Source organism: Prunus mume, linkage group LG4 (genome assembly GCF_029339155.1).
Source record: "Prunus mume cultivar Tortuosa linkage group LG4, ASM2933915v1, whole genome shotgun sequence".
NCBI classification, from domain to species: domain Eukaryota; kingdom Viridiplantae; phylum Streptophyta; class Magnoliopsida; order Rosales; family Rosaceae; genus Prunus; species Prunus mume.
In genome coordinates this window covers 18,860,902-18,887,231 of record NC_142701.1, presented here as the reverse complement: position 1 = coordinate 18,887,231, position 26,330 = coordinate 18,860,902, and the positions used below count along the sequence as shown (strand labels likewise).

The 26,330-nt window shown below is 38.1% G+C and overlaps 5 protein-coding genes and 1 non-coding gene across 14 annotated transcripts; 3 read left to right on the top strand and 3 right to left on the bottom strand.

Annotated features, from left to right (window-relative positions):
- The first annotated feature begins 884 nt into the window (after positions 1–884).
- Positions 885–1,654, top strand: LOC103329965 (uncharacterized). The gene has a single exon (XM_008232500.2). The coding sequence runs from the start codon at positions 990–992 to the stop codon at positions 1,518–1,520; it is 531 nt and encodes a 176-aa protein (XP_008230722.1). The 5' UTR covers positions 885–989; the 3' UTR covers positions 1,521–1,654.
- A 172-nt stretch (positions 1,655–1,826) lies between these two features.
- TRNAA-AGC (transfer RNA alanine (anticodon AGC)) lies at positions 1,827–1,899 on the bottom strand. The gene has a single exon. It is a non-coding gene; the product is annotated as a tRNA-Ala (tRNA).
- A 59-nt stretch (positions 1,900–1,958) lies between these two features.
- LOC103329962 (NADH dehydrogenase ubiquinone complex I, assembly factor-like protein (DUF185)) lies at positions 1,959–4,798 on the top strand. The gene is made up of 10 exons (XM_008232497.3): positions 1,959–2,276; positions 2,368–2,429; positions 2,521–2,664; positions 2,800–2,910; positions 3,000–3,195; positions 3,428–3,486; positions 3,582–3,634; positions 3,727–3,949; positions 4,052–4,160; positions 4,266–4,798. The coding sequence occupies exons 1-10, from the start codon at positions 1,976–1,978 to the stop codon at positions 4,526–4,528; spliced, it is 1,521 nt and encodes a 506-aa protein (XP_008230719.2). The 5' UTR covers positions 1,959–1,975; the 3' UTR covers positions 4,529–4,798.
- A 184-nt stretch (positions 4,799–4,982) lies between these two features.
- Positions 4,983–5,908, top strand: TRX2 (thioredoxin 2). The gene is made up of 3 exons (XM_008232498.3): positions 4,983–5,256; positions 5,368–5,490; positions 5,597–5,908. The coding sequence occupies exons 1-3, from the start codon at positions 5,113–5,115 to the stop codon at positions 5,729–5,731; spliced, it is 402 nt and encodes a 133-aa protein (XP_008230720.2). The 5' UTR covers positions 4,983–5,112; the 3' UTR covers positions 5,732–5,908.
- LOC103329964 (plasma membrane ATPase 1-like) lies at positions 5,863–12,554 on the bottom strand. Of its 3 annotated transcripts, none has more exons than XM_089050159.1 (22): positions 12,290–12,554; positions 11,169–11,246; positions 10,902–11,021; positions 10,555–10,653; positions 10,243–10,380; positions 9,957–10,091; positions 9,681–9,860; positions 9,375–9,581; positions 9,153–9,272; positions 8,954–9,073; positions 8,708–8,830; positions 8,522–8,626; positions 8,261–8,405; positions 7,990–8,154; positions 7,641–7,879; positions 7,488–7,520; positions 7,320–7,401; positions 7,031–7,191; positions 6,761–6,946; positions 6,473–6,655; positions 6,186–6,364; positions 5,863–6,073 (listed from the first exon to the last, which is right to left on the bottom strand). In XM_089050159.1, the coding sequence occupies exons 2-22, from the start codon at positions 11,229–11,231 to the stop codon at positions 5,977–5,979; spliced, it is 2,880 nt and encodes a 959-aa protein (XP_088906285.1). In that variant the 5' UTR covers positions 11,232–11,246; positions 12,290–12,554; the 3' UTR covers positions 5,863–5,976. The 3 variants fall into 3 exon arrangements, with proteins under 3 accessions (XP_088906285.1, XP_088906284.1, XP_008230721.2); XM_089050158.1 differs by lacking the exon at positions 12,290–12,554 and adding an exon at positions 11,364–11,550; XM_008232499.3 differs by lacking the exon at positions 12,290–12,554 and having other exon boundaries at positions 11,169–11,357.
- A 1,838-nt stretch (positions 12,555–14,392) lies between these two features.
- On the bottom strand, positions 14,393–25,435 carry LOC103329961 (inositol hexakisphosphate and diphosphoinositol-pentakisphosphate kinase VIP1). Of its 7 annotated transcripts, none has more exons than XR_016126029.1 (31): positions 25,063–25,429; positions 24,792–24,927; positions 24,629–24,688; positions 24,398–24,444; positions 24,132–24,215; positions 23,819–23,882; positions 23,507–23,660; positions 23,227–23,297; positions 22,676–22,780; positions 22,288–22,380; positions 21,819–21,893; positions 21,288–21,373; positions 20,944–21,150; positions 20,752–20,851; positions 20,594–20,664; positions 20,294–20,375; positions 19,567–19,725; positions 19,326–19,368; positions 19,013–19,095; positions 18,778–18,840; positions 18,626–18,700; positions 18,354–18,473; positions 17,554–17,795; positions 17,182–17,226; positions 16,624–16,690; positions 16,262–16,333; positions 15,681–15,985; positions 15,515–15,572; positions 15,271–15,453; positions 14,987–15,061; positions 14,393–14,819 (listed from the first exon to the last, which is right to left on the bottom strand). XR_016126029.1 is itself a non-coding variant. In XM_008232495.3 (31 exons), the coding sequence occupies exons 2-31, from the start codon at positions 24,876–24,878 to the stop codon at positions 14,556–14,558; spliced, it is 3,225 nt and encodes a 1,074-aa protein (XP_008230717.1). In that variant the 5' UTR covers positions 24,879–24,927; positions 25,063–25,435; the 3' UTR covers positions 14,393–14,555. The 7 variants fall into 7 exon arrangements, 6 of the variants coding, with proteins under 6 accessions (XP_008230717.1, XP_088906282.1, XP_008230718.1 ...); XM_008232495.3 differs by having other exon boundaries at positions 15,271–15,438; positions 25,063–25,435; XM_089050156.1 differs by having other exon boundaries at positions 15,271–15,438; positions 24,398–24,497; positions 25,063–25,287.
- Between the last annotated feature and the right edge of the window lie 895 nt (positions 25,436–26,330).

Sequence of the window (26,330 nt, the reverse complement as noted above, 5' to 3'; positions counted from 1 at the left end):
ACATTTCCAAGTTTTTCTTACAATTTCCATGGTTTTTATTCAATTGTTATCGATATCGATAATATCCCGATATTTCCATTGGAATTTCCATATTTTTGGACTACCGATATTTCCGATATCATCGATATTTTAGACCATGCCTACAAGTGGCCGCTGTGCCTATTGCTCAACAATAAGGGCATTTTAGTAATCAAACTGATTTCAATTTCGATTCATGGTAATTTAGTAAACAACTTATAAGGAATCAATATCACTCCTACCCGAATTCCATATGATTTAGTAAACAACTTCAATAAGAATCCGGATTCAAACTTTCCACAATCCAATTCTTCCTCAATTCAATTTGTTCTCATCCGATTACATATTAATAAACATGCCATAAAGCAAATGCATATACAAAAGTAAAGAAGGGTATGCCTAAATTTGATAAAGGATATTACTATTTTTGTTTCTCGAAAATTATATGTGATTCGAACCACTTGAAAATTATAACGAGTGAACTTAATGTCTTGAATAATTAATATAAAAGAGAAATGCAAACTGATTTCAAACTATGTTGATTTTATGAACCCTAGGATACCCTTTGTTGTTCTCGGCTAGGATCTCTTTGTAGAAAGGGTATTTGAGATTGTTTTAAAAAAAATAAAAATATTTAAGGTCAGACATATCCGCTAAACGCTAAAAGTAAACATGCATTTGGATGATTTTCCCGCAACTTTCTCGGTTGCTTTTGTAACTTTCTCGGCTGCTTCTGTGGTCTTTCAAAGAAAACTGAAGGAAAAAGTAGCGAACTTTAATATATTCAATTTCTTCAGCTTTAGAACTTCAGGGTAAATTCTAGGCACCTTCATGAATGGTTTTATATAAAGACTTGAGAATTCTCTCAAGTCTCCCACACCTCATACCCTCAACCATCACAAGTTTTCCAAGTGCATGCTTCTGCCACTATCACTGCAACTGCGATAACCAAAACTTGCCTGAATTGCAAAATGTTGCCAACTTATGATCAGAAGAAACCTACAAAAACAACTCTTCCTACTTTCAACACTCGCAACCCAGATGCTAGCCAAACAATAAACTTGACCCCATGCTTTGTTTTCTTCAACCTCACAATTTGTTCCCTTACAACGCTCTACCGGGCGTACGAGCACAGCGACTATCCAGTGGTGGCTTTCGTCGTGTTCGTCTACGTGTCGTATTTCGTGTTGGACAAGTGTCTAGCAGTGTACACTCAGTTGCCAAGAGGCGAGCAATCGGTGAAGAAAGAGTTGTTGAGGTTCACCCTTTGGGGTTTGTCAAGCGCCATCCTGTTCGGGTTTGCATATCAATTTGGGACGTTTATGCACTTGTCTGCAGTTGTGCTCATGTACTGTATTGCCGTTTCCAGCAGTTTGCTGCTCTTCTATGCCTACTACATCGTTGATGACCAAAATCACAACGGTTGCACTTTTTGCGCCACCATGCCTCCTCAGTCTTCTTGTCCTAATCAGGAAAAGAGTAACAATTCGGACAACGTCTAGCAAAAGACCTAAGTAATAATTTTTTTTTTTTGGCCATAAGAGCTAAGTAATAATGTTTATTTATTGTAAGCGTGAGTTAAGGAAGTTGATCAAAATATTCAATTTCCCTTCTTATATATTAAAGTAATTTAAAATATCGTTATTGTTGTGATATAAAAAACACCTTGTGTGTCTAATTATAATTATAATTAAATTGCAATTCAATCAAATTATACATTTTGAGCAACATCTCTCATGTCATTTGTGTAAATTGGAGAGAAAACTTGAGAGCCTAATTAATTAGGCAATTGAAATAAAATCAAAAAGTGGAGATGCGGGGTATCGATCCCCGTACCTCTCGCATGCTAAGCGAGCGCTCTACCATCTGAGCTACATCCCCGTTTTGATCTTAAGGTTGTGTGCTAAATATTTGTCTCGTATTATCGTGATTTTCAGACTGGTGAGCTTTGTTAAAAATGAACATTTTCACTTCGGCACTTTCACGCCTGTCCCGCAGAGACCAGCGTTCCAAAATGTTGAGACGATTTCTACTACAAGCTTCTGCTACTCGTCGTCTTCCCAATGGATACTTTGTTCCGCCATATTCAGCCTTTTTGTTTCACAATCGTTCAGTTTCTTCTTCAACTTCTTATTCTTCTTCATCCCAAATCCCACGCAGTCCTTTCGTCGAACACGCGGAGAACGACCCTGACCAAACCACTACTCAACCCACTACCTCTATTACCATTGACCGCTCCGGCCTATACAACCCACCTGGTAACCTCCACTTCCCCTTTTTTTATACTCATCCGTAATTAGCTTTCGATAATGGTTATTTATTTATTTATTTATTTAAATTTCGTGGCAGAGCATTCTCATGAACCTTCTTCGGACTCTGAGCTCGTCAAGCACCTCAAAGGCATCATCAAGGTTTCTTCTTTTCGTTTCTTTTTTCAATTTGTGTAACAGTAAATGTTGCTATCGGAGCGACAATGTGTTGCGAATGTGCTTTCTTGGTCAGTTCCGTGGTGGCCCAATCTCAGTTGCTGAGTATATGGAGGAAGTTCTGACAAACCCAAAAGCTGGGTTCTACATGAATCGAGATGTGTTTGGAGCAGGAGGTGATTTTATAACCTCTCCGGAAGTGAGCCAGATGTTTGGGGAGGTAAATTTTCTCCTTGTTGGGTTCTCAATTGCTCACATAGTCAATTAGTTCATTGAATTCAATTGGCATTTTCTTTAGGAATTTGATTTTTGAAGAGAAACTGATTTGTCATTCTCTCTGCTTATTTGAATTTAGATGGTTGGTGTTTGGGCCATGTCTCTCTGGGAGCAAATGGGACAGCCTGCTAGAGTGAACCTAGTTGAGCTAGGCCCTGGAAGAGGAACTCTCATGGCTGACCTTCTTCGTGTATGAACTGGCTCCACTCATTTGAATTTCTGGTTTAATGTTTTAGAAATGGAACTACAGTAACATTGTTTACTTTATTTGTTGTGTAGGGTGCATCAAAATTCAAGAACTTCACCGAATCCTTGCATGTACACATGGTAGAATGCAGTCCTGCGTTGCAGAAGCTTCAGCACCAGAAGCTGGAATGTGTAGATGAAGACGTAACGGCTGGCAAAAGGACTGTAAGCATGTTGGCTAAAACTCCTGTATCATGGCATGCCACATTGGAGCAGGTTCCTTCAGGAGGTATGTAGTTATGTTCTTATTGGTATTTCAAGAAAGACGAGCTTATTTGTCTGTGTGTGTATTAGCAATCGAATGACTTTAAATTTGTGCTTGTGCAACAACTTCTTTACAGAGTTTATTTATGTATTCGTAAGTGAAGCTTTTGTTTACTTTTGATAAGACTATCATGAGAAGCAAAAAGGACGTGTACTAGATTCTCTTTGACTACTAATTTTCTTAATTGTCATGCCAGTGCCATCTATCATCATAGCGCACGAGTTCTATGATGCTTTACCAGTTCATCAATTTCAGGTCTGTTTGATCCATTTCTGACCAATATCTCCAAATGCTTATTCCATGAGTATTCTCTTATTCTTTTAATCGAATTTCTTAATATTTTTCTTCAGAGGGCATCTCGTGGCTGGTGTGAGAAAATGATTGATGTTGCAGAAGATTCAACGTAAGGATGTAATACAAAGTCTGACAGAATTTGTATATTTAGCAGATGTAACAATTGGGTTACTTGATTGATACTCATAAAATATTGTTTAGGTTTCGCTTTGTTCTGTCTTCACAGCCTACACCAGCAACTCTCTATCTAGCAAAACGCTGCAAGTGGGCTGGAAATGAAGAAATAGCAAAGCTTGGTCATATTGAGGTTTGCCCCAAAGCAATGGAGTTGACTGAAACTATTGTTGAAAGAATTGCTTCAGACGGTGGTGGAGCTCTTATAATTGATTATGGCCAAAATGGAGTAGTCTCAGATAGTCTGCAGGTCTGTTGCCTTGCCGTTGCTAGTTTTGGTAGTCTTTTACTATTCAAGCGATGCAAACTGCTGGTTTTATTTATAACTTTTCCAAAATTTAATTTGTTGCAGGCAATTCAGAAACATAAATTTGTCAACATTCTGGATGATCCAGGGTCTGCCGATCTCAGTACATACGTTGATTTTGCTTCCATCAGGCACTCTGCTGAGGAAGTTTCAGGTGCACAATCTCATCACAGTGAATCCTTTACCATTATATTTCCATGGATTAGGTTAAAGTAAAGGTTGGAGATATATATTTTATGACGTTGTAATATTTATACAGGAGAGGTTTCTGTCCATGGTCCAATCACTCAGTCTCAGTTTCTTGGTGCTCTTGGGATAAATTTCCGAGTGGAAGCATTGACACAGAACTGCACAGAAGAACAATTTGAGTCTCTAAGGAATGGATATTGGCAACTGGTTGGCGAAGGCGAGGCCCCCTTCTGGGAGGGGCCTGATGATAAGGTCCCCATTGGAATGGGTACTCGGTATCTGGCGATGGCCATTGTCAACAAGAAACAAGGTGTTCCAGTTCCATTTGAGTGAATCTGAGAAAAGAAAAATGTAGCATTTTTCGATGAAATTAATTGCGTGTAGTGTACATTAGTAAATTTAAGAATGGACTGAACCAACTTCATGGTTGAGGTTCTTTCAGATTTTGGTTTGCAAATTAAATTGCATTTTTGTAATGTGTCAAATAATATAGATAGGAATTTTAATGAATTCCTTGCCTCATGTCCAACTGTAACTGTATGGACTTGATGAGTTAATTATATTTAAATGAGAATGGGAAACTCTCTAAGACAAGTTTGTAAACGTTGAACATGAACAAACACATCCAATGGATTCATGAAGAAGTTGCTACGCCTACCGGGAGTGTTCGAATGGGAGCAAGTGGCAGCCAAAACGACAGGTCGTTTTGCCATCTGAGCTATCCCACCAAAGTGGGTCCCACTCTAAATTGTGGTAGCAGTTCATTGTAAGAAGCATCGAAGGAATCACTGAGACAAACAAAACCCAAAAAAGAAAGAAAACTGTTGAACTGGTTGTTCTTGGTAGAGTGATCGGTTAGTAAGCAGAGAGAGACCAGAGAGAGAGAGACCAGAGAGAGAGAGAGAGTCAAAGAGAGAATGGGGTCGTTTCTGTCAAGCCTACTTGGAGGATCGCCGGCGGACGACTCAGCCGCGTCATCGGAGGAGTCTCGGGTGACGTCGTTTCACTCATCCGCCAGATGGCAGCTTCACTTCAATTCCCACAAGGAATCTTCCCAGCTGGTTTGAATTTTTCATTTTTTACTTTGAGAGGGATTACTGAGCTTAAAGATCTGATTTTGTTGTTGTTGTTGACTTAATTGTTGGATTGTTGTTATAATTGGGAATGAAAAGCTGGTGATCGATTTCTCGGCTGCGTGGTGCGGACCCTGCAAGCTCATAGAACCGGCCGTCCACGCCATGTCCACCCAGTTCACCGACGTTGACTTCGCCAAGATCGACGTCGACGAGTTGTCTGTAAGTCCTTCCCGCCCCCCATTTCTTCCATTAATCTTCGTTAATCTCAATCTCAAATTTGTTAAATTGGGTTTTCTTTTTCTTAAATTAAAAAAAAAAAAAAAAGGAGGTGGCACAGGAATTTGGAGTGCAGGCAATGCCGACGTTTGTGCTGTTGAAGAAAGGGAAGGAAGTGGATCGAGTGATCGGTGCCAAAAAGGCTGAGCTTGAGAAGAAGGTTCAAAAGTACCACTCTCTCTAAAACCCACATCCTGCTTGTGTCGCTCTTCCAGACTTGAGTTTGTATTTCTTTTTTTGTATTTGCAGTTTCAACTTTGTTGGTCATTTTTATATAAATAGAAAGCTTTGTTGTATGAACATGAAGCAGCTAGCTGTAGGAAATCTTTAATAAATAAAAAGCCTCAAAATCACAATTAAATTTCTTGTTTGTCTTTACATTATTACAAATGCTAGTACTATGGAGAGTTGGAGTTGCAAAAGAGAGGCTCAGACTGTGTATGATTGCTGAATTGTGTCAATGTCCAGGCCCTTGTTTCTCACCACTGACTCCACATGCCCTTTCAGGGTACTTAATTCTCTCAGCCTGCAAACCCGAAAACAAACATAAAAACTCCATTTCAAGTTTTCAAACTCAGCAGTATATAGAAGCATATCATCTAGGGCTGAAATCGAAAACAATGTGTGTTGTCCGGTACCTGGCAATTTCAGCTCGTCTCTTTGCCTCTTCAGCCATCTGATTCAGTTCTGTGTAATTACTGCGGTCGCCGAATATATTGGCTTCTGGTGGGTGCAGCCCATGGAGGGTCCTCTGTGCATGTGCCCATTTTAGCTCCCTTTCTTCCTTTCCGAAATCCTTCTTCCTCGTGAAGGCAATCTGCAAAACACATAATTCCACAGTAGAAACAGTCAGAGCAACTCCACCAATCCAAATAAATAGGTTTACTCCATTAAACTAGAGAGTGCTTTTGCCGGCTATTCATACCCTTTGATCAATTATGAGATCCCACGCTCTCCCGCTCAGAGCATATCGGATGACGAACTTGATAAAATCAAGTGGGAAATAGAAGACGAGGTTATATAGCCAAACAACGCCAGCCCACCCCCACCCAATTCCCTTAACTGCAGCAAAACTCCAATTGGCATAGACGGCGATCAACGTAGCAATCTGCTTGACAAGAATATCAAATTCAATTCATGATTGGATGAACTATGGATGTTGTTCCCCCACATAACCAAATGATGCGAGCACAAAAGCAAAAATTTCACTCACCAGCTGAGCAATAACAAAAGCTGCTACAAGTAACAGACCAGGACGCTCAACAAAAGACCAACTCCGGGCACGGGTGACGAATATGAGGGCCTGACTGACGGTGCTCACTTGCAGGTACACTGCCGAGGCAAGCTTCCTGTTGTCATCCTCGTCCTTGTGCTGGAGGCTTGAAACCCCAAATGTGCGCTGAAATAACAAACATAAGCGTTTAGCCAAGCAACTAAGTCATTATTAACAAGATCCATAACAACACAAGAAATAAAGACTTACAGGGAAGAAGTCTGTCTTGCATACTGCCCAAAAGAAAATGACCGTCATCATAGCCAGGTAACCACCGAGGATGATTCCGGTTGTAAAGATCTCTGACAGTTTCCAGCTGTCTGGGAGAGGAGAGGGTTTCACCCTATCCTTCGATATCGTCATGATGGTACCTGGAATGCAATACAAATTTGAAGGGTGGATGATACGAAGAAAATAAAGAGAAGGAAATTGATGTAAATCGAACAATGTTGTCCTCTGATCCATTGAATTACTTGGAAACTATAAGACAGATACTAACCATCATTGAGAATTGCAATAATCAACACCATGAAAGGTGGGAAGTCAAATTGCCATATGAGTGCCAGTAACATGAAACCAAGCTGTCACAATATAAACAAATTAAGTGATCACCATGCCAAATGTGCAAGAAATGAAATTCAATCAAAGAAGTTTCAAAATAGCTTACCACAATACGGATTGTAATGGAAACAGCATATATCTGCAATAAGAAAGAAGCCAATTAAGGTATGTGGTTTTGGATTTGGTTGGTAAAACAGCGTGACACAGAAAACAATTGCTGCTAATTTTGAACATTGGCGTAAACAGAACCCAGGCTCACCGTGTAATTCTTCATCCTCTGGAATATGGACCTACTGGTTAATACGGCACTTATGATGACGCTAAGGCCAGGTTCTGTCAAGACAATGTCGGAAGCACTACGAGCTGCATCAGTTGCATCAGCGACAGCTATGCCGATATCGGCTTTTTTAAGAGCAGGAGCATCATTAACTCCATCGCCAGTCATTCCACATATGTGCTTTCTGGCTTGCAATCGTTTGACAATTTCATACTTGTGTTCTGCAGGAAAGATGCCGGAGAAATAAGCAGAAAGAATGGTAGATGTAGGCTCCAAAAATCTACCAAAAACAGCAGAGAGAGAGAGAGAGAGAGGGAGAGAGAGTGAGTACCCGGGAAAACACCAGCAAACCCATCAGCTTTTTCAATAAGTTCATCAACTGGCAAAGTAACAATTGACTCATCTTTGTTCTGTCCTAACAGACTGGACGATGGATACATGTTGGTTCCCATACCTAGACGGCGTCCTGTCTCTTTTGCTATTGCCAGTTGATCACCTGATTGCATTTGAAAAGGTACAAGCAGCAGATCATATACCAATCAGATTGATGACCAAAAGTCAGAACTGGATTTTGTATCAAAATAACATTGAAGGAGATGTACCTGTAATCATCTTAACATTTACCCCAAGGTTCAATGCCCTTTTAATTGTCTCTGCACTATCATGTCTAGGCGGGTCAAACAGAGGCATGAGGCCAATAAATTGCCAAGCCCCTCCCTGGCTCTCCTTCCTTCCATCTGGAACTTCCTGTGCATAAAATGGTAAAAGGGAAAATAAGCCACAAGAACATGAACTATAAAACATGGTAGACATGAGAAGGAAGTTGACAAGATAACCAGAGATGATGTGTGGGATGATATTACCTGGTATGCTACTGCTAGGGATCGTAAACCTCGCTCCGCAAATTTATCAATCACAGTATGTACTCTACGTTCTATCTCTGATTTATTGTGTACAAGATTCAAAATCTAAGAATGAAACCATAGGTATGAATTACTACAATTAGCACTAAAACCACTAAACAGAAAAATAGCAGCTGATAATCATACCTGCTCCGGTGCACCTTTGCTGACGCGATGCATTTTACCTTGACTGTCAATATATGTCAGAGCTGTTCTCTTATCTGTTGGGTTGAATGGAAGGAAGTGCACCTCTTGAATGCTGGCTCTGGCCTATTTTACGGTCGAAATAAGAAACGATTAACCGTAATATGCAAAGGAAAACAAATACCAAAATGTAATGTTGAAGAAGGTTCAACTTATTGTTCACTTTAGCATATGTACTTAATAATATACCTCCTTCGGATCAGCCAACATTCCCACAATAGCAGCATCTATTGCATCTTGATTTTCCATTCGGGAGGCTCGAGCAGCCATTAGAACAACGGTATCTGCATCCACCCCTTTAGCAAAGACCTGAACAAATAAATTCATTAAACGAGTTGAAAGAGGTATATTGATGAAGGAAGTTAAGAACCTTACAACACCAACCAACCTCTAAAAGATTTTTGTCAACCGAAAGCTTATTCAATGTCAGAGTGCCAGTTTTGTCACTGCAAAGGACATCCATGCCTGCCATTTCTTCAATTGCTGTCATTCTTTTAGTGATAGCGCCCTGCAACATTTATTTTGAGATATGAAGATATAGCAGCTCCTAAAAAAACCCTGATAAGTTAAATTGACAAGCCTATAACATCTCAAACTTCCTGCAACTGACCTGCTGAGATAAGCGATGGGAACCAATGGCCATTGTCACAGATAAAACTGTGGGCATAGCAATGGGAATTCCTCCAATAAGTAGCACAAGCAGATTGTCAATTCCTGGTCGGTATTTGCGATGTTGAATTGGGTACATGACTATGATCTCAATAATCATTCCCACGGCAATCGAACATATACAGAAATTTCCAATGGCAGTCAACACCTACACAGCATATGAAGAAGCAGAATACAGATACAAATGCAAACTGAAACTCTCATAGCTAATCTTTGGACAAAGAAATTCATCTTAGCATATGCTTACCTTTTGAAAGTGGCCCTGTTGATTCGTGGTGTCCACAAGGTGAGCAGCCTTACCGAAAAAGGTATGAACACCAGTGGCAATTACCACTGCTTCAATCTCTCCCTGTTTGCACGTTGAACCCGAATATACGCTGTCGCCGGGGCCTTTTGTCACAGGAAGTGACTCGCCTGTAAGTGCAGACTGCAAAGACCAAATACAAAAAAATTAAGTAAAACAGTTGCAGTGAATCAGATTAACCTTAGTTCAGGGAAGTGAGCAATGGAGTTATCAAAGCACCTGATCAATTTTCAATGGATCGCCATCAAGGAGACGAGCATCTGCAGGAATTATGTCCCCAAGCTTAATACTGATTATATCACCAGGAACAAGAATGGATGCGTCCTGCTCAATCCACCTCCCGTCTCGAAAGACCTGACTTAAATATAACATAGTTACTAAACTGAAAAATCCCACGAGACAAAGAAATGAACACTCTAAATTATAGAAACAATAAACAACTATGAATGATAGCTACAGTTAGAAGATCACAGTTAACACAAGCAGAGACTATTCTGCTAAATACCTTGGCTTTTGGGGCAAGATGGGCCATAAGAGCAGCAGCAGCATTTCCCGCGTTGTTCTCTTCTATGAAACTTATAGTTGAATTGATAATAAGCAGAGTAATGATCCCAACAAAATCTTGCCAATCAGGAGGCTTTCCCTGTAAAAAGCAAAACCCAACAACAGGTTAATTCTACTTTTTTGAAAATAGGTAATAATTCTTTTTCAATATGCATGTGGTTCATGAGAAAGCTCCAGTTTCTTTGTTTACCAGTTTTGCTCAACAGGTAGACAGAACAAGACCGGGAAAATAGAAAAAGAAAAAGGTACTCACTCCTCCATTGGCAAGCGCTATGGCCATGATAGCTGCAGCTTCCATCACCCATGACAGAGGGTTCCACATAAACCCCAAAAACTTCAAAACCTTACTTTCCTGTATAACCCAACATTACAAAATCAACCAACTAGTTATTTTTCCAAACGGAGGGAGAAATATTAACAAGTGGTTTAGTCTTCAGCTCTCTTTGTTTTCATGAAAATAATTCCAGAAGATATTAAAAAAATACAAAAATTCCTTCCAGGCATCATAAAAAGAAAAGGAGGCAGGTTGATCATAAAGCTAGAAAAGTACTACTTCTCCAGGATAGGAAGGGAGAAACATTGAATAAAAAATAGCAGTACCTTCTTCTCCTCAAGCTTGTTGTACCCAAAAATGACCAACCTTTGCTCAGCAGCCTCAGATGTGAGCCCATGTCTGTTGCACCTCAAGGTCAGAAAAACTTCTTCAAGAGGCACGTTCTCCTGCAATCAAAGAATTATAGGATTCAGTACGGAAGGAAAAAAAAGACCACAAAACGCAAAAGCCGGAAAATAAAAATCAAAACAGAGAGGAATTCTCAGTTATATTCGAATTTGAAAACAGAGTGATGGGTTGCTCTGTTTTGGTACCAAATCCACAGCTTCCTTCAATACGGCGTCTAAAGCTCCAGATTTTCCATCCATCTCAGCCATTTGATTTCAGGTCCTCTGCAGAAGGGGTAGAATAAGTAGATACTACAAAATCACAGAAAAGAACATAGAGAGAAAACAGAGCACTCTGTTTCTCTCTGTTTCTCAGTTATTGAACTCTGTTTATAACTGTACCCTGTTTCTCTCTCTAAGATCTTCAAAGAGGCAACTGTTTGTATGACACGGTTGTCACTAGGTGTAGATAAACAAAGAAGATCATGTATTTGGTAGGCACATCCTGACTAATATCTTCTATTAAAATCTTTTTTTTCTTTTGGTTATAATTTTCCTTTAAAAAAAAAAACCCTTACTGGTGCACAGTACAGGTGTTTGATGTTGTTGTGGACTATGGAGTATGAACCTTGTGGTTGGTGCACTCGATGGAATTTTTGTGTCTCTTCTTTTTTGTTTCTAATAATATTTGAGTGATTTTAAACAGAAACGTCTGCTACCGTCTACTTCCATAGTTTTCTTTGCTGAACGGTAAAGCTTGTATCCACTAAAAGTTAAAACCTACTGGTGCCGACGTATTCCTACTACTACCATTTATGATTGGTGATTGATTTGAAAACAGAGCAAAAAAAGACAAGAAAAGAAGAAGGAATGATGGAAGAAAGGTCCAAATCATTCAGGAAGATTTTGGAGCCTTATTTGTTGCAAGTTGGACTTGATTAAGAGAAACGACACAACTACCACGTGTCAGTGTACAAGTAACATTTTACCACTTTTACTCATTTCTGCATGGGCAGACTTAGCATTTCTAATATATATAAGCCAGGCCGGTTGGTTGGGGCAGTGAGTTCGTTCATTTTTTTCCTCTATAAATTAGATATATTATCACTTGTATATATAAAAAAAAATATTATTATGAGAAGGAGAGGAGAAGAAAGAAAAATGAAACCTTATGCTTTGGATGGACCCTTTGGTGGATGCCCTTGTTTGTGCGATGCAAACTAAAATTATATATTTGGGGACCATTTTGCGTACGTGTTGTGGTATGTGATTATGATAGTGATACATGAGTTAAAAATCCAAAGCAGATAGAGACCAGAAAATCCTACCCTCCACAAGACGATGAAAGAGAAGTCCCTATTAAATTCAAAGCTTTGGCAATTGGCACCACACAAGAAAGTGAGAAAATTGTGTCATCTTCTCTGTTTTCTCTGTCTTTCTTTCTCCTCCTCTGCTGCTTTTCTTCTTCTTCTTCTTCTTCTATGCCCTTTGTTGGCTTTTTTGGCTATTTGAGTAAATACTAGAATCAGATTAAGCGACTGATGTTTATCCAGGAAACTCTTTGTTTAACTTGGATTAGTTGAAGAGTGGCTCAACAAAATATATACATGTATTCATACCTGGTCTCTCTCTCTCTCTCTCTCTCTCTCTCTCTCTCAGCTGCGGACACGTGTTTGTCCAGGTTTCCCATCCACAACTACTATAGTGACTGGTCTAATTAACGCTCAATTTAAAAACACTCGTTTTCTCCTTAAACAAAATATTTAGTAACATTTGTCGAACTGCATGCTCTCTCGGAACCCTAATGCAAACCTGAGATATTTGCTTCTACAAGCATGTAATACGTGGAGGGAATAAATTCAAAAGTGGACCAAAAATTAATGAGCTCCTTTAACTTTGATGCCCACCACTGTAATGTAATAATTATCCTGTTCTTCTTTTAATTATGTTCCAAAAGGATAAGCTCAAAAAGACAAATCAAAAGCGAAAGTGATTTATATCTACTGATTTCGATGCTTGCTCAAATACCTTATGGAATATAAGTCCACAACTCACCGACGCCAAAACACTATTTGATGGATGACCAACCATGCATCCTATATTAAGAAGACCCTCTACTCCTAAATTATTTAAACAAAGACTGAATCGAGGAACCCAAATAAAGACATAAGAGATTAATTGAGTCAGTTGGTTACGGCAGTGTACCAGCCACTTTGCACCCGTGTTGACGATATCTTTATACAAATGAATGGGAAAAAAAAGAGAGTACAGAATTTGGTTTGGACTATCCCTACAGAAGGAAAACCAGATGTGATCACAACCATTGTTGTGAAATGCAAAATGTTATGGTTGTGGATGGGCATACATGATACATGAATTGATAACCAAAGAAATCTAATTAAGGAAAAGCTAAAACGATACGGCACCATATTCTATAAATTAGTCGTCTCCATGATCTCCCCCTCATTAGTTTGTCACAACACGTTATTTCAAAATTACTGTAACCAAATATCTTTTTTCGCGAATATTATTGGCAGGTATAAAGTCATTTAAAAATAAAGGCAGATTACGAACCAACTACAGAATACCAATGAAATACAACGCACTCCGTATATCAAAAGGCAAGATTTAGAATAGAAACATGCCAAATTTAATTGAGAATTGCCATCCGATGATTGCAACCTGGACAAATTGTAGACCCCACTCAAAAACCATGCCCCAATGAGAGTGGTAAAAGCATAACGATCAACTAGATGAACTTTTTTTTTGGTTTGTTATTGATTTCAAATATCAACGCAATACAGAGCAATTCATTACAGAAATTCTTCTTCTTCTTTCTCATTTTGCTCGAGCTTTAACAGGAGGGAGCAATTCATTACAGAAATTCTTCTTCTTCTTTCTCATTTTGCTCGAGCTTTAACAGGAGGGAGCAATTCATTACAGAAATTCTTCTTCTTTCTCATTTTGCTCGAGCTTTAACAGGAGGGAGACGGAGGAGGAGGGCCTCACGAGAGGCGGACATGGAGGGAGAGAGGCGATTGGGAGTCATTGGTAGGCGGTTGTGGTAACGCTGCTAAAGTAATAACACTGCCTAAACTGAAGTGATAAATTACAAGATGATATAAAATTGAACGAATTAGTTTAAAGCAGAACAATAAAAACTGCCCGTCTTTTTCATATCGGAAAGCGGGGTAGAAAACGACTTTATATATTTTTCGTATTAGCAAACTTTCCCTTGCTTATTTTGTCTTATTTGAAAAGTTTTTTGCAAATTAGGACGGAATTTGGTATACAAAGAAAATACATGTGCTATAGACTGCCTTTTCAATAGTAGGAAATCTTCGCAGACATTCCAATGAACTTTTTCATATTCTTGTTGCAGGCGCTCTCAATTTCTGACTAACATGGTTACCTTCAACAACATTTATCAGTGGCTCTCAATTGTCGATCTTCCAAAATTTCTCTGAAAGTTCTCAAAATTGACATCGGTTGTTCAACTTCAACCAACCAAAGTTCAGTGTATATCATGGTGAAAACAACCAAAGAATGTTTAAAAACAAGGAAAACAAAACGGGTGGCTGGGGAAGGTACTTGCTACTTTCCGTTAGAATTAGCGTGCTTATGAAAAGGCCAAAGATTTACCAGGCGCTCAAGCACTGCTGCACTTTTTGAGAAATAACCTGAAAATCCTGCTGGAGTTGATGGTGGAGGAAAATCTTCCGCTGGCATAGCAAATGAGCGTATCATTTTCTCCATTTTATCCAATGTCAGATATGATCCTGCTTCTTGCAGCCTCTCTGGACCCATAACTGGTAGTGTGTGCTCTTGACGCAATGAAGCAGCCTTACTGTCATTGTTCTGCCAAGCAAAAGAGAAAACACAGCTTATTTTGTTGGACAGGCAAAAACAACTTACATGGTAGATTTCATTCCTCAATAACCAATTTTGTCTACTTTATTGATATTCCTGTTCTCTCCCTTCATTCATTCAGTACCAATTGTTTTCTATAATTCAGAATGTATTACCTCCAATGGTGATAGATCTGCACCACGGCTAAAGGTCATTTCCAAGCGAAATTTTTTTGGGTCTTCAAGAGCTACCTGCAATTTCATTCAGTTTAAAAATATATTGGTCTCAGCGTTTTCTACACCAAAAAACAAAAACTAATTAACAAAACATGAAAAGGAGTGGCTGATTTGACCAGTAACATTTGCAAGCTTGTCTTTTAACACTAGCTCTGAGAATTGACTCTGACACAAACTAAAATAACCACGTAGAAATACCTACCCTCCAAAACCTATTTACTCACCGCTGTATTCTCGAACATCCTCAGCACTATATAACTCATGTAGTCAAGCTCCTTAGTTTTGAATAAACGCTCCAAAGCACTATAACAAACGAGGCCATCTTCTCCTTGAAGAGATTCGTCCAGGTTACAGTAACGGAGAACATTCATGAGAGAGTGGATATGAGATTCCTGTCATTCCAAAATCTAAATTAATTTACATGAACTCAGTTCAAATATAAAACTGCACAGAAAAATATATACTCACTGATGTAAAGTAAAGGCGTGTCCGCACATGGCGTTCAGGTGTTCTGACGTTGGCGTACCTGAGAAAGTAAAGATAAATTATCAATCTTGAGTAGATACTTCGGTTTATAGAATAGTCAACAACAAAAAGGAAGAGGGGGTGGTGGGGTGATGGTCTCTTATATTACTTTGGATCCAAACGATATTGGGTCTCTTTATCATCATCGTCATCCTGATCGATTGATATCTCACTTGTCGTACTAGATCTTCTCGTATCTTCGTTCTTAATGTAAAGCTTTGATATGTCAGTTGCGCTAGATTTTCTGTCATCATTCTTAACATGAAGTTTTGGATGGTACTCTTTATCTTCCTTTTCAGAATTGGTCAACTTCGACGTTTCGTCCTGATTACTCTTTGGTTCAGCTACACTGATGGCTTCTTCACGAGTATTCCTCAGATCAATCATTATCTTACCCAGCAAACGACGAGCAATCTGAATGAAAAAGAAAAGAATATAGCATATCAACAGGGAGTAAAGATACAATGTGGAATGAATATGTTGGAAAAAGATCAATGTACAAGAAGCAGTTGACCAACGAGAAACTAAGGCCAATGCATAGATTGGTTCTTTTTTGCAGTCACATGACCATCGAGTGGCTTCATAAAGTCCTAAGGAGCCAATAATGCGCCTAATCTGTCTATTACTGTGATTCCAGATTCTCTTAACATAAAGAGTAATATGAAAGGAGAATGCTGACAGGAAGGCTACCTTTGAACCAATCTTGAGCTTCTGTGTTGGGTTAATGCCATACTCATTTGGGATGACTCCATCTGCAAGTAACTGCAATTACAATACCACGGAAGACTCAGTCTAATTGTGATGATGAACCCACCTGAACTAACATTTGGCATGCCTACCAAGGAGAAATGATTAAATACGCAAGAGACTGATTTCCTAAAAGCTTATACTGAAATATTTGCTCATGTAAACTTCTGAGGCTTTCATTTGAAAAGGAGAACAATCTCTTTAAAGCTCTAAGGCATGAGGCTCAAGAACAGAATGATGAAGAGTCCAGCAGACACACTTTGCTATGTAATAAAAACATACTAGTGTCTTGATTATTTCTGTACCTGAGCAACTTTAAAGAGTTCATCCAGACCTTCAAGATTAAGATGTGCATTGTGCAGAAGATCATATCTGTCAAGTGATAACAAATCAGCCACCTTCAGCAAAAATAACTCTGGACTTTTATAAGACCATTGGCATCCAGAGATAAACTTTGGGTTGTGAACTTTTGATAAACCGGTAAGCTCGATTTTTAACTTAATTTATGTGGGGATGCAGCATAAGATAGATATAGAATTCAAAGTGCTTAGCTTAAGTTAATAGAAAGCTAAACAAATTTTCCTTGCATTCTGCTACATTACATAGTCCTTCTGTATTTACTAAGCTAGTTTGAGAATACTATGCCCACAAAATTCATGCATGTACTAACATGTCCAGATATGTTCAAAAAAAAAAAAACAGTCCAGAACAACATCATTAATATGGCATTCTCATGCTATATACAATATGATAATTGCAAAGTCTCACATGAGCCGACAACTATGTAGAAATATAATCACACGAGTAGTAGCTAATGGAACATATTTGGTACATTATATAAAAGAGAAGAAAATTGAACTTACTTGCATGAGTCATAAACATCTGGGATTTGTGTTATGTCGAATCGTCTGCCAGAAAATCCAGTGTCAACAAAACCGTGAGTCTATCAATGTTACACTGTAATACTTAACAACTAGAATCTTATTCTCAGCAGTCGCATCTTTATGAGCCACAACTAAATTTTTGCATAAAATACTAGGTAAGATAAATTTAAAAAGAACCCAAAAGTTAATATATCAAAATCTTAAGATTGATGCCCCAAAGAGATTTCATATCTTCAAAAAGTCCTTTGCACTGGCTTGTGGGCAAAGAATTTTAATAGATACAACCACAGCAATCTACACCAGAGACAACAACCAAATTAAAATAAAATAAAAGCAGATGGTAGCACTTACTCTTTTCGTTCGTTGTACAAGTCCCTTACAAGCTTTCTCCAACGAGCATACATCAAAAGGAATCCTTCACTGCCACATGGTAACCCAGCAGCAATACGATCAACATCGATGTTAATCTTACCAAGGGCCTTTGCTTGGTCATAAGGAAGTATCACATCATATGAGCTTGTCTTTGTAAGTTCCTCATCTTCATCCTTGGCTAGCAGTCTTACTTGTTCAGTGACCTTCTTAGTTAATTTTACCTATTCATTAGATAAGAAACATTAAGGAAAAACAAGGTGATGGTAGTGTTAAGGATGATTTGGATCGCTTTGAAACAGAACTGCAGCAATCTGCCTGTTAGAATAAGCAAAAGGACATAGAATTGCACATAATATCTCAGGCACTAACAACTGCATCAACTGGACTTTTCACCCTGTGGAGTGGAGCGACAAAAGTTTTGAGAATCCAACATGAGGCTACAACATGATGAGTATCATTATCATAGGTGTCAAATGAAAGTTATGTCTGCAGCCAAGGCACTTAACATGACTCCATCAAATTGATCAGGCAATCACAATCGCAATCTACTCTCACTGTTCAACTCTTTGAGAATATGAAAAATTCAATGTTTTTTAGTCTTATACAAGATGACAAACTAAAAGTCTTTGGGTGTCCCCTCCAGTCAAGAATTTGAGCCTCAAAATCACTAGCCAATATTTTCCAACATTTGAAATTGACATGCTTCAGAAAAATGAAGAATACTATACTTGATATCAGGAGCAATACAACTTGTAGATAAGCAAACAGAATGCATTTACCAATTTGGGTAGAAGTTCAGAAGCATTTGAAGGCAGTCCACTTCCATCAGCCATCCAAGGAGATGTTGCATTGTTATGAACCGTCTTTGCACCAGAAGTAATAATTTCATTCAACCTAGCCTGCAAATGCATTATGCGAAAAAGAGAAGCCCTCTCAACTATGTGTCAAGAATCACATGATCACTTTCATGACATTATTGTTAAAGAAGCATTCTCAATCATTGGCTATCCAATTCCCCTGTCCTCCTAACTTGTGAAAATGTAAGACAAACCTTTGCTTCTTCCATCTCAACACTTGCATTGTCAAGTCCATCCAACATAGAGGAGTCCTTGCTAACCAGGGAAACCTTAAGATAGAGAATAAATTCAGTCACACAAACTCAGCTTCCAAAAGCAGTCACAATTATGTGAAAAAGCTACAGACCAGGATTGGTGTTAGCTGCCCTTCTAGATCAAGTAGGCCTTTGGCAAATGCAGCTGCAGACATCTGTAAACAAATACCTTGTAAATAAAGTAACTCATCGATGGTGACAAACTCAAGGGTCAATGGTCATAAATTTAGGAAATTTACTCCACTTAATTAGAAAATAAACAAGATAGGAAGGAAAAGGGAGCACAATATGAAAACAAGATAATTGTGAGCACTAATGAGGCTATACCTGCACACGGCCCTCATCAGAGCTGTAGATTTTAAGATCATGACGATAGGTGCTATGGAGGCGAAGAAGGCCGGTACCTTCACCTGCAATTGTGTAAAAGTTCATTATGAGAAGAAGTACCCAAAGTAGAAAGCTATTATCCAACTTCTAATCAGTCAACAATATTCTAATAAAAAACTAGCTGATCGTAATAAACTCTCCGTCTTCCTTGCAAAAAAAAATTGGAAGGAAAGAATAAAGGGGAAACAAAATCTTTGACATATATGTTCCCACTAAACAGGTACATATTACAAAATAAAATGAAAATAATAACCTGGATACATATTATTCCGAAAATATCTACCCAGTTCCTCAGCCTGCAAACATGTGAAAGATGAGAAAAGAGTAAACATCGGAAAAATGAAATATAATAATATGTTTTTTTGGAACAAAAAGGTTTCGTACATGTGTTATAAAGAATGACTTCTTATACTAACTGTTGGAGAATTGATCATACATGGAAATACAAATTGCAACCCAGGAGCACAATGAATGATACAAAAATAAATCAATACCTGCTTTCTGCCAGCATGTGTAAGGACACCCCCATATTTAAGAACCATTAAAGCTTCAACTGGGCGTTCTTCCTCACCTTCACCATTACTTTTTGCCACTTTAACCCACTTTAGTGGCTTTAGTTGAACCTTTCTATAAATGCCGGAGAAATGTCCCCCCTTGATAAACATATGCATGAAAACAGCACATGATTATAACCATAAGGCAGTATAACAGTATCAAAATAATTAGACGAATTATGCCAATCCGAAGTCAAAGAAAATATAAATGTGTGTGTGCATCCTTGAATCGAGGCATTTTTGCAACTAGTCAATCTTTATTGGCATTGATCCAGCACTACTGGCTTAATTTAGGAAATATATTCAGCCCAATTTCGGACAACTCATACGTTATAGGTAATCTTACATAAATCAACATAGATTGATTTACTATGAAAAGAATGTTAAGTACAAAAAAGTGAGCAGTTCCCGTATAGTTGGTGGAAGTAATGAAAGAGTTGGGCTACAAAACGTTTCAATTTCTGTTGACAATTGCATGACACAATGAGCCACGTAACAGAGGCAGATAAGTAAGAAACTCATTTTAAAAAATACACTATCACTCATGAACCCCTAAAGCCCAAAAGGTGAATTCGATTCTTGATGAAATAAAGGGAAAGAGTAACAAGATTATTATAACTGAATATTTTTAATCACTAAATAAAAAATTAAAAGTAAACTAGATAACCTCCTCGAGCACTGCTTTAACTTGACGAAGCTTTTCAGCATGTTCAATGTCTTCTGCCTCACTATCACTTTCTCGACCTGGTCTAGACAATGTAAAGAGTCCTCATTAATTCAGAACCCTCACCAGTATCATGATATAAGAACTAGGTAGCAATTAGAATTAGTGTTTCCTGTAATGACTTCAAACATGAATTTCAAAGAATGGGAAAAGGGGTAGAAGGTGGGTTTCATATGAATGACATACATCAACCATTATTTATTAACTAAGATAATGAAAAAGTTTTAATGTTACAATAGATACCTAGTACGAGGTACAAGCATTCGTGTGGCGTCCAACAAATCTTGCAATTGGATAGCACTTTTCAGTTTTGTCTGTAAAATGAGAACCAATACAATGGTCAGTTTATACAAAATGTTGAACATAATACAAAAAAAGGTCTAAAAATAGAAATCAATCACCTCGGATCTAGGTCGTCCCCCGTTGTACTTTAGCATCAAGTTCAGGAGCTTCTCCTCAGTAACCTTCAGCTTTACCTTCTGTTTGGGAGTTCTATCACCACTGGCCAAAGAAAAACAGAGACACGAAGAGAAAATAAGCAATTCAACTACAAGAAGAGACAAGAAGTAAAAAGCTGAGAGAAATAAACATACTGCCGAATGATGGCAATAACACAGCGTAGCTCCTCAGACTGCCCAAATGTTCCAATAATTCCACTTCCTTGACGAGTTAGTCCCTCAGAGGGTTGGCTTGGTTCATTGACCTTCCATGGTAACGTTGGTGGAATTGCAGAAGAAAGATGAGGAGCCTTAGCATCTAAAAATATCTTCCTGAGCACACAAGCAGCATCATCGTAATACCTGTATTGCAAAGTAACATTAATCATTTGTGACAAAAGTGAACATGCACTTATGAAATTGGAAACCAGACAGAAAAACCAGCTTTAGAGAACTTTCATGATTAATCAAATAATTAGGAAGGAAGTAGCGACCATTACTTGTAAGAGTTTTTTACGAAACTCCATCCATTCACGTCACAAACATAGGAACGTCCCTCACAGCGCAAAAGATCAAACCCACAAACCTGCAAACAAGTAGAAGAATTGAAAAATGAACCCAAAGTAAAATTAGTTAAAAATAGTTAATCCTCACTAATGCAGAACATACACTAGAACAACAACATAAACAGGTTCTATTGCATCTAGGAAACCAACTCACATGAGGCTGGAAGGTAATTTAAGTCATTAACTCTAGAGTCTACTCAATTAAGGAAAAAGTTGACTGCAGCAGAATTTCTTCTTCTTCTTCTTCCCTTTTTTTTTTTTTTTTTTTGTCAGACAGTTTTGAAAAAGGAACAAATAAAACAAACATATCCCAATACATGTAAGATTAATTCAACTATCAGTATCAGCAGGCAAACTTGTCTAGTGGCACAAGCGAGAGTATTAATGCAACATCAAAACATTTACTGCAACTAGTAATTAGCCTTGTGATTCCAGGCTATTTAATACTACAGTTAAATTACATACCGCTTGCCTAAATGCAATGCAGACGTCCCTTGCCATTTGCTTCTCGGTAGGTGTCAGTAAAACAGGATACCTCACCTGCCAAATGAATTAACAAGCAAACATCACTCTTTCAACCCCCATTCAGCAATAGCAATGTATCATTTCACCCCCAGTATTTCCTGCTTGCAGCATGCTATCTGTTAAGGGATTGGTCATCACATCACTGATTGAACCAGGCATTTTAACTATTTTCATTCTAAATATGTAAACAGAAAAACTATCAACATTGGTATTCCAAATCAATTCAAGTGAAAAAATGTGCCTGGTGTCATAGATCATTTCATAATAAAAGATTTAAAAAGATTACAAGAAATTGGAAATCAAAGAATTCATATTATACAGAGAGAGAGAGATAAAGAGATAGAGACATAGAAAAGAATCCAAAGAACAAGAGGAAGATCAACCATACTATCTTACATGCAGTACTTACTTCCTTGCCATCAGGATTTCTCATGACAACACCATCAACAACAGGAGACTTCCTTGCCTCAGCATGCGCATATTCAGGGCCCACTGTATACACCTGTATTATTTAAGGAGAAGAGGAAACAATTACTTATGAAAATGAACCATTTAAGTGTCTGAGTATACAACCAAGTTAGGACAAAATAATGGTCTCAAACAGCGATTATGCACAGGGAGAATTGTATGAGCAGTCTCTATTAACAGTGCATAAGAAAACTCCATTCCATGCTGTCAGTAAATATGATGACATGAAACTTGAAATGTTAACGATATGTTAGATTAATGAGAGCATTTAACCTCATTTTCATGTCAACTTAGAAACTATGAAAGATCTCAAACACAAAGCATCCAACCTTGACATCTGTTCCTCCAGTTGGCATGAATTCTTCGTATATATAAGAGCCTTCACGTCTCACTCTTCTAACCTCTGGATGGAACTCACTAGAGCGGTTACCAACCTGAAATCAGAAAATGAAAACATATCAATCACGGATAATGAACATATAAATTCTAAGAACTCATAAATACAGTAGTCTCAGACTTGATACGTTGCTAGCCACATTCACATATCGGTAGGATGATAGTATAAATGCCCATATTTTATTTGGTAGTCATGTTATGACTAATGACTAATAAATAGTAAAGCTGATTTATCCAAACCTCCTTAAATCCAGATTTCCTTTTTTATGGTCAAAATTACCCCAAAACTCAATCTGACCACAAAGTGAGTAAGTTTGGTTTGGGTAGCAAGAGGCAAAAAAGACTATCCATCAACCAAGACTTCCCTAACCTTTCTCATAGATGAAATCACCTTGGTTTCAAATACTTTTTGTATCAACACATTCGTGAATACAGACAAAACTCTCTTTTGAGCATATCATACAATAGGCAGTTAAAAGCTCACCTTCCTAAACAATTCCTTCATTCCTCCACCTGCCGAACTTGGATAATATATCATTATACTGTGATCATCCCCTTCATAGAAGCAAAAGAAAAGAGTCACTATCAGGTGCAAGATAAAAGTTATGAAAAAACAACAATAATAATGGATACTCCTGACATTCTCTCTGTGAGTAGTGACTAGGTTTAAGGATTTAGCAAAAAACAAGGTTCAAACAGAAGCCAATATGTGATGACAAAAAATCAATAGAACAACTTATTCATATATTTAGAAATAAGCTGACCTTCAACAGGCTTCTCCACAAATGGCTTCCAGAAACGATGACCATGAACCTCAACAAAATCTTCTTCCTCAATAAAATAGTCCAGCTCCTGATATGGTACTTCTCTATTTACAAGGGCATATCTGGGAACAGGGACTCCATGCATTTCAAGATGCTTGAATCCACCGAAGTTATTCATTAGTTATTGACATTCTATTTCTATAAACAAAATATATTAACAAAGAACAAGAAAAAAAACATTAAGTTCGTGCATGAAGACTCGTCCACTTTTGACATAGTAATTCTCTATCAAGAAGAAATTCATAAGCATACCTCATACACCTTCCTACGGTCATGGAGAAGGTGTTGCTGCTCCAACTCATTTACTAGAAAAGGTCTGGATAAAAAGAACAGATACTTAGATAAATAAACTACTTTTCCTTACAGATAAGACTAAAAAAAAAAAGGAAAAAGCCCTCCATGAATTCAAAGAACAAGGGAAAAGTATGTGAAGAGACCCTTTTAATGCAGTGAAAAGGTTCCAAAACCGAACTGAATAGACTTGTGAGTTTCACAGTACACACACACACATACATATGACGGTTGCATTTCATAGAATCTGTACATGAAGAACAACATAGCTTACTTCCTTAAAGCAGCATATGCCTCAGCCTTTTCCAGAGGATAGCCGGAGGAATGAAAAGCAATCAAGCAGTCACAAATTGGCCAGCTGTAAAATACAGTAACGGGGTAACAAATTAGTCACCTAAAATTTATGTATTGAAATAATCACCAAGTTGATGACACCAGAATCTGTCAGCAATAACTATTCATGCCGCAATCACAGGCTCATAAACAAACAAACATTTCATACTGTCACAAAAACACATAACAGTTAAGGAAAACAGATACCTTTCAATCGGATCTTCAAGAATGACCTTGTCCCCAAAATGTGAGATCTACCAGAAGATTCGCAACAAGACATGTATGAGATATAGCAGAAAAACTGGCACTGCGTATATATTTGCGTAAAAAAATGATGAGCAACACTAAAACATTACAACGTGAAAAAATTTATGATTAGATCCAACTCGCAACAAGAACAAATTTGAGACGCAAATTGAATGAAAACAAAAGCAGTACCTCAAATTCACCAAATGCTTGTAGCCTTTCGAGAATCTCTCCCATCGGCGCTGAGAACACCTACAGAAAAGGAAGAGGCTCATTGCATACATACATTGTTCAACTTATTTGCATCTCTGGTTTCTAAGTGTGTACAAAAATGAGCAAAAAGGAAAAGAAGAACCTCGGAGCCGCATTTCACCTTCTTTTCCATCACACAAACACCAATCTTTATCTTCTCTCCCATTTCTCTTTCTTGTTCCTCCTTCATCTCTCTCTATCACTTTCTCTCGCTCGCTCGCCAAGCTCTTTCACTGGTTCTGCCTCAAATCCAAAGTAAAACATCAAAGAAGCTCATCAGAGACTCACCGCCATTCTATTTATATATATGCGTGTGTGCGCGTGTGTGTATATATTAATGCATGTGATGTGACTGTGCGAGTGTTAAAGATTACCACATAGGCAGTTAGGCAAGGGTCAGCTGGCCACGGAAACTCGGAGCGCCGACTCCAACTCGGGCGAGTCACGGGAAATAGCGGAGAGAAAAGCTGAGGTGCTTTTAAGAGCCAGTGGAGTAGAGATTTCGGAACAGATAAAAATGAAAAAAATGAAAAAATGAAAAAAAATTGTATGGGATGTGTTTGGATTTGGAGATAAACATTCTTTGGATTCTGGAATATACAGCAAAAAGGAAGGACTAGGACGTGGAAAGGTATATCTCATGTGATTTTTTGGATTTTTCCAAATGCAAAGTGGTTGCTGTCCAACTCCTCCACTCTCCAGTCCCATCCCTCCCTTCACCGAGCTGGGACTATCAGCTCTGGCTTTGGTCTTTGGATGTGGTCCATTTCTTTTACTTTATTAATAAGCTTTTTTTTTCTTTCCTTTTCCTTTTGCACCTAAACTAATACTATAAAAAATAAAAATAAAAAGTATTTATTAATTTGACTAGTGCTTTGGTGTGTTGGTTTTGTTGAGTACCTAATAATAAAATAATAATTTGATTTGATTGGAGGACAACGTTCCAGATCGTCTGACCAAAATCCACTGGATTCTGGCCATATTCTACATACCCTCTTTTTTATTCTTCCGACTAATTCATTAATAATTAAACTTGATTGTTCTTTAAGTATATCCGCGGAATTTATTTATAAATTCGAATAAGTTCCAATTTTAATTTGCATGTGTTTAGTTGTGGTGGGCCTTGTGGCCCAACTTTAATTTGTGCACATATGGCATTTTCGATGGTTTGCATTGCAAAACTTGGACCCGCAATTTTATTTTTCATGTACGATGTGACAATCGTTTATTGGACAGCTAGGTCGACTTGGCGTCAACGCTTTGAAAATTCATAAGCATGCTATTATTGAATTACTATTAAACAAAGTCAAAGTGCAACGTGGTGCAATTTCCAGACGTCAAGGAAAGGAAAGATCCTCCGTCTAATCCAAGGGCCTGGCTGGGAAGACTCAGGCTGCAGCGGTAGTAGTGGGGACCACGCCGTCGCCCCTGGTATTGGTCGACAACAGATTAATTAAGCACAAGAGCATTCACAGCTAAATTAAGAATTAGTAATATTGATAAACGAGTTAGTGCGGTTGGTTAGGGAAGTGAACCCGCTCTCTTGCACTAAGTTCGAATCTCCTGATAAATTTCATTAATTTATATTATCATTTGTATAAAATAAATACAGAAAAAGGCAGCTGATTAAGATTTTAATTAT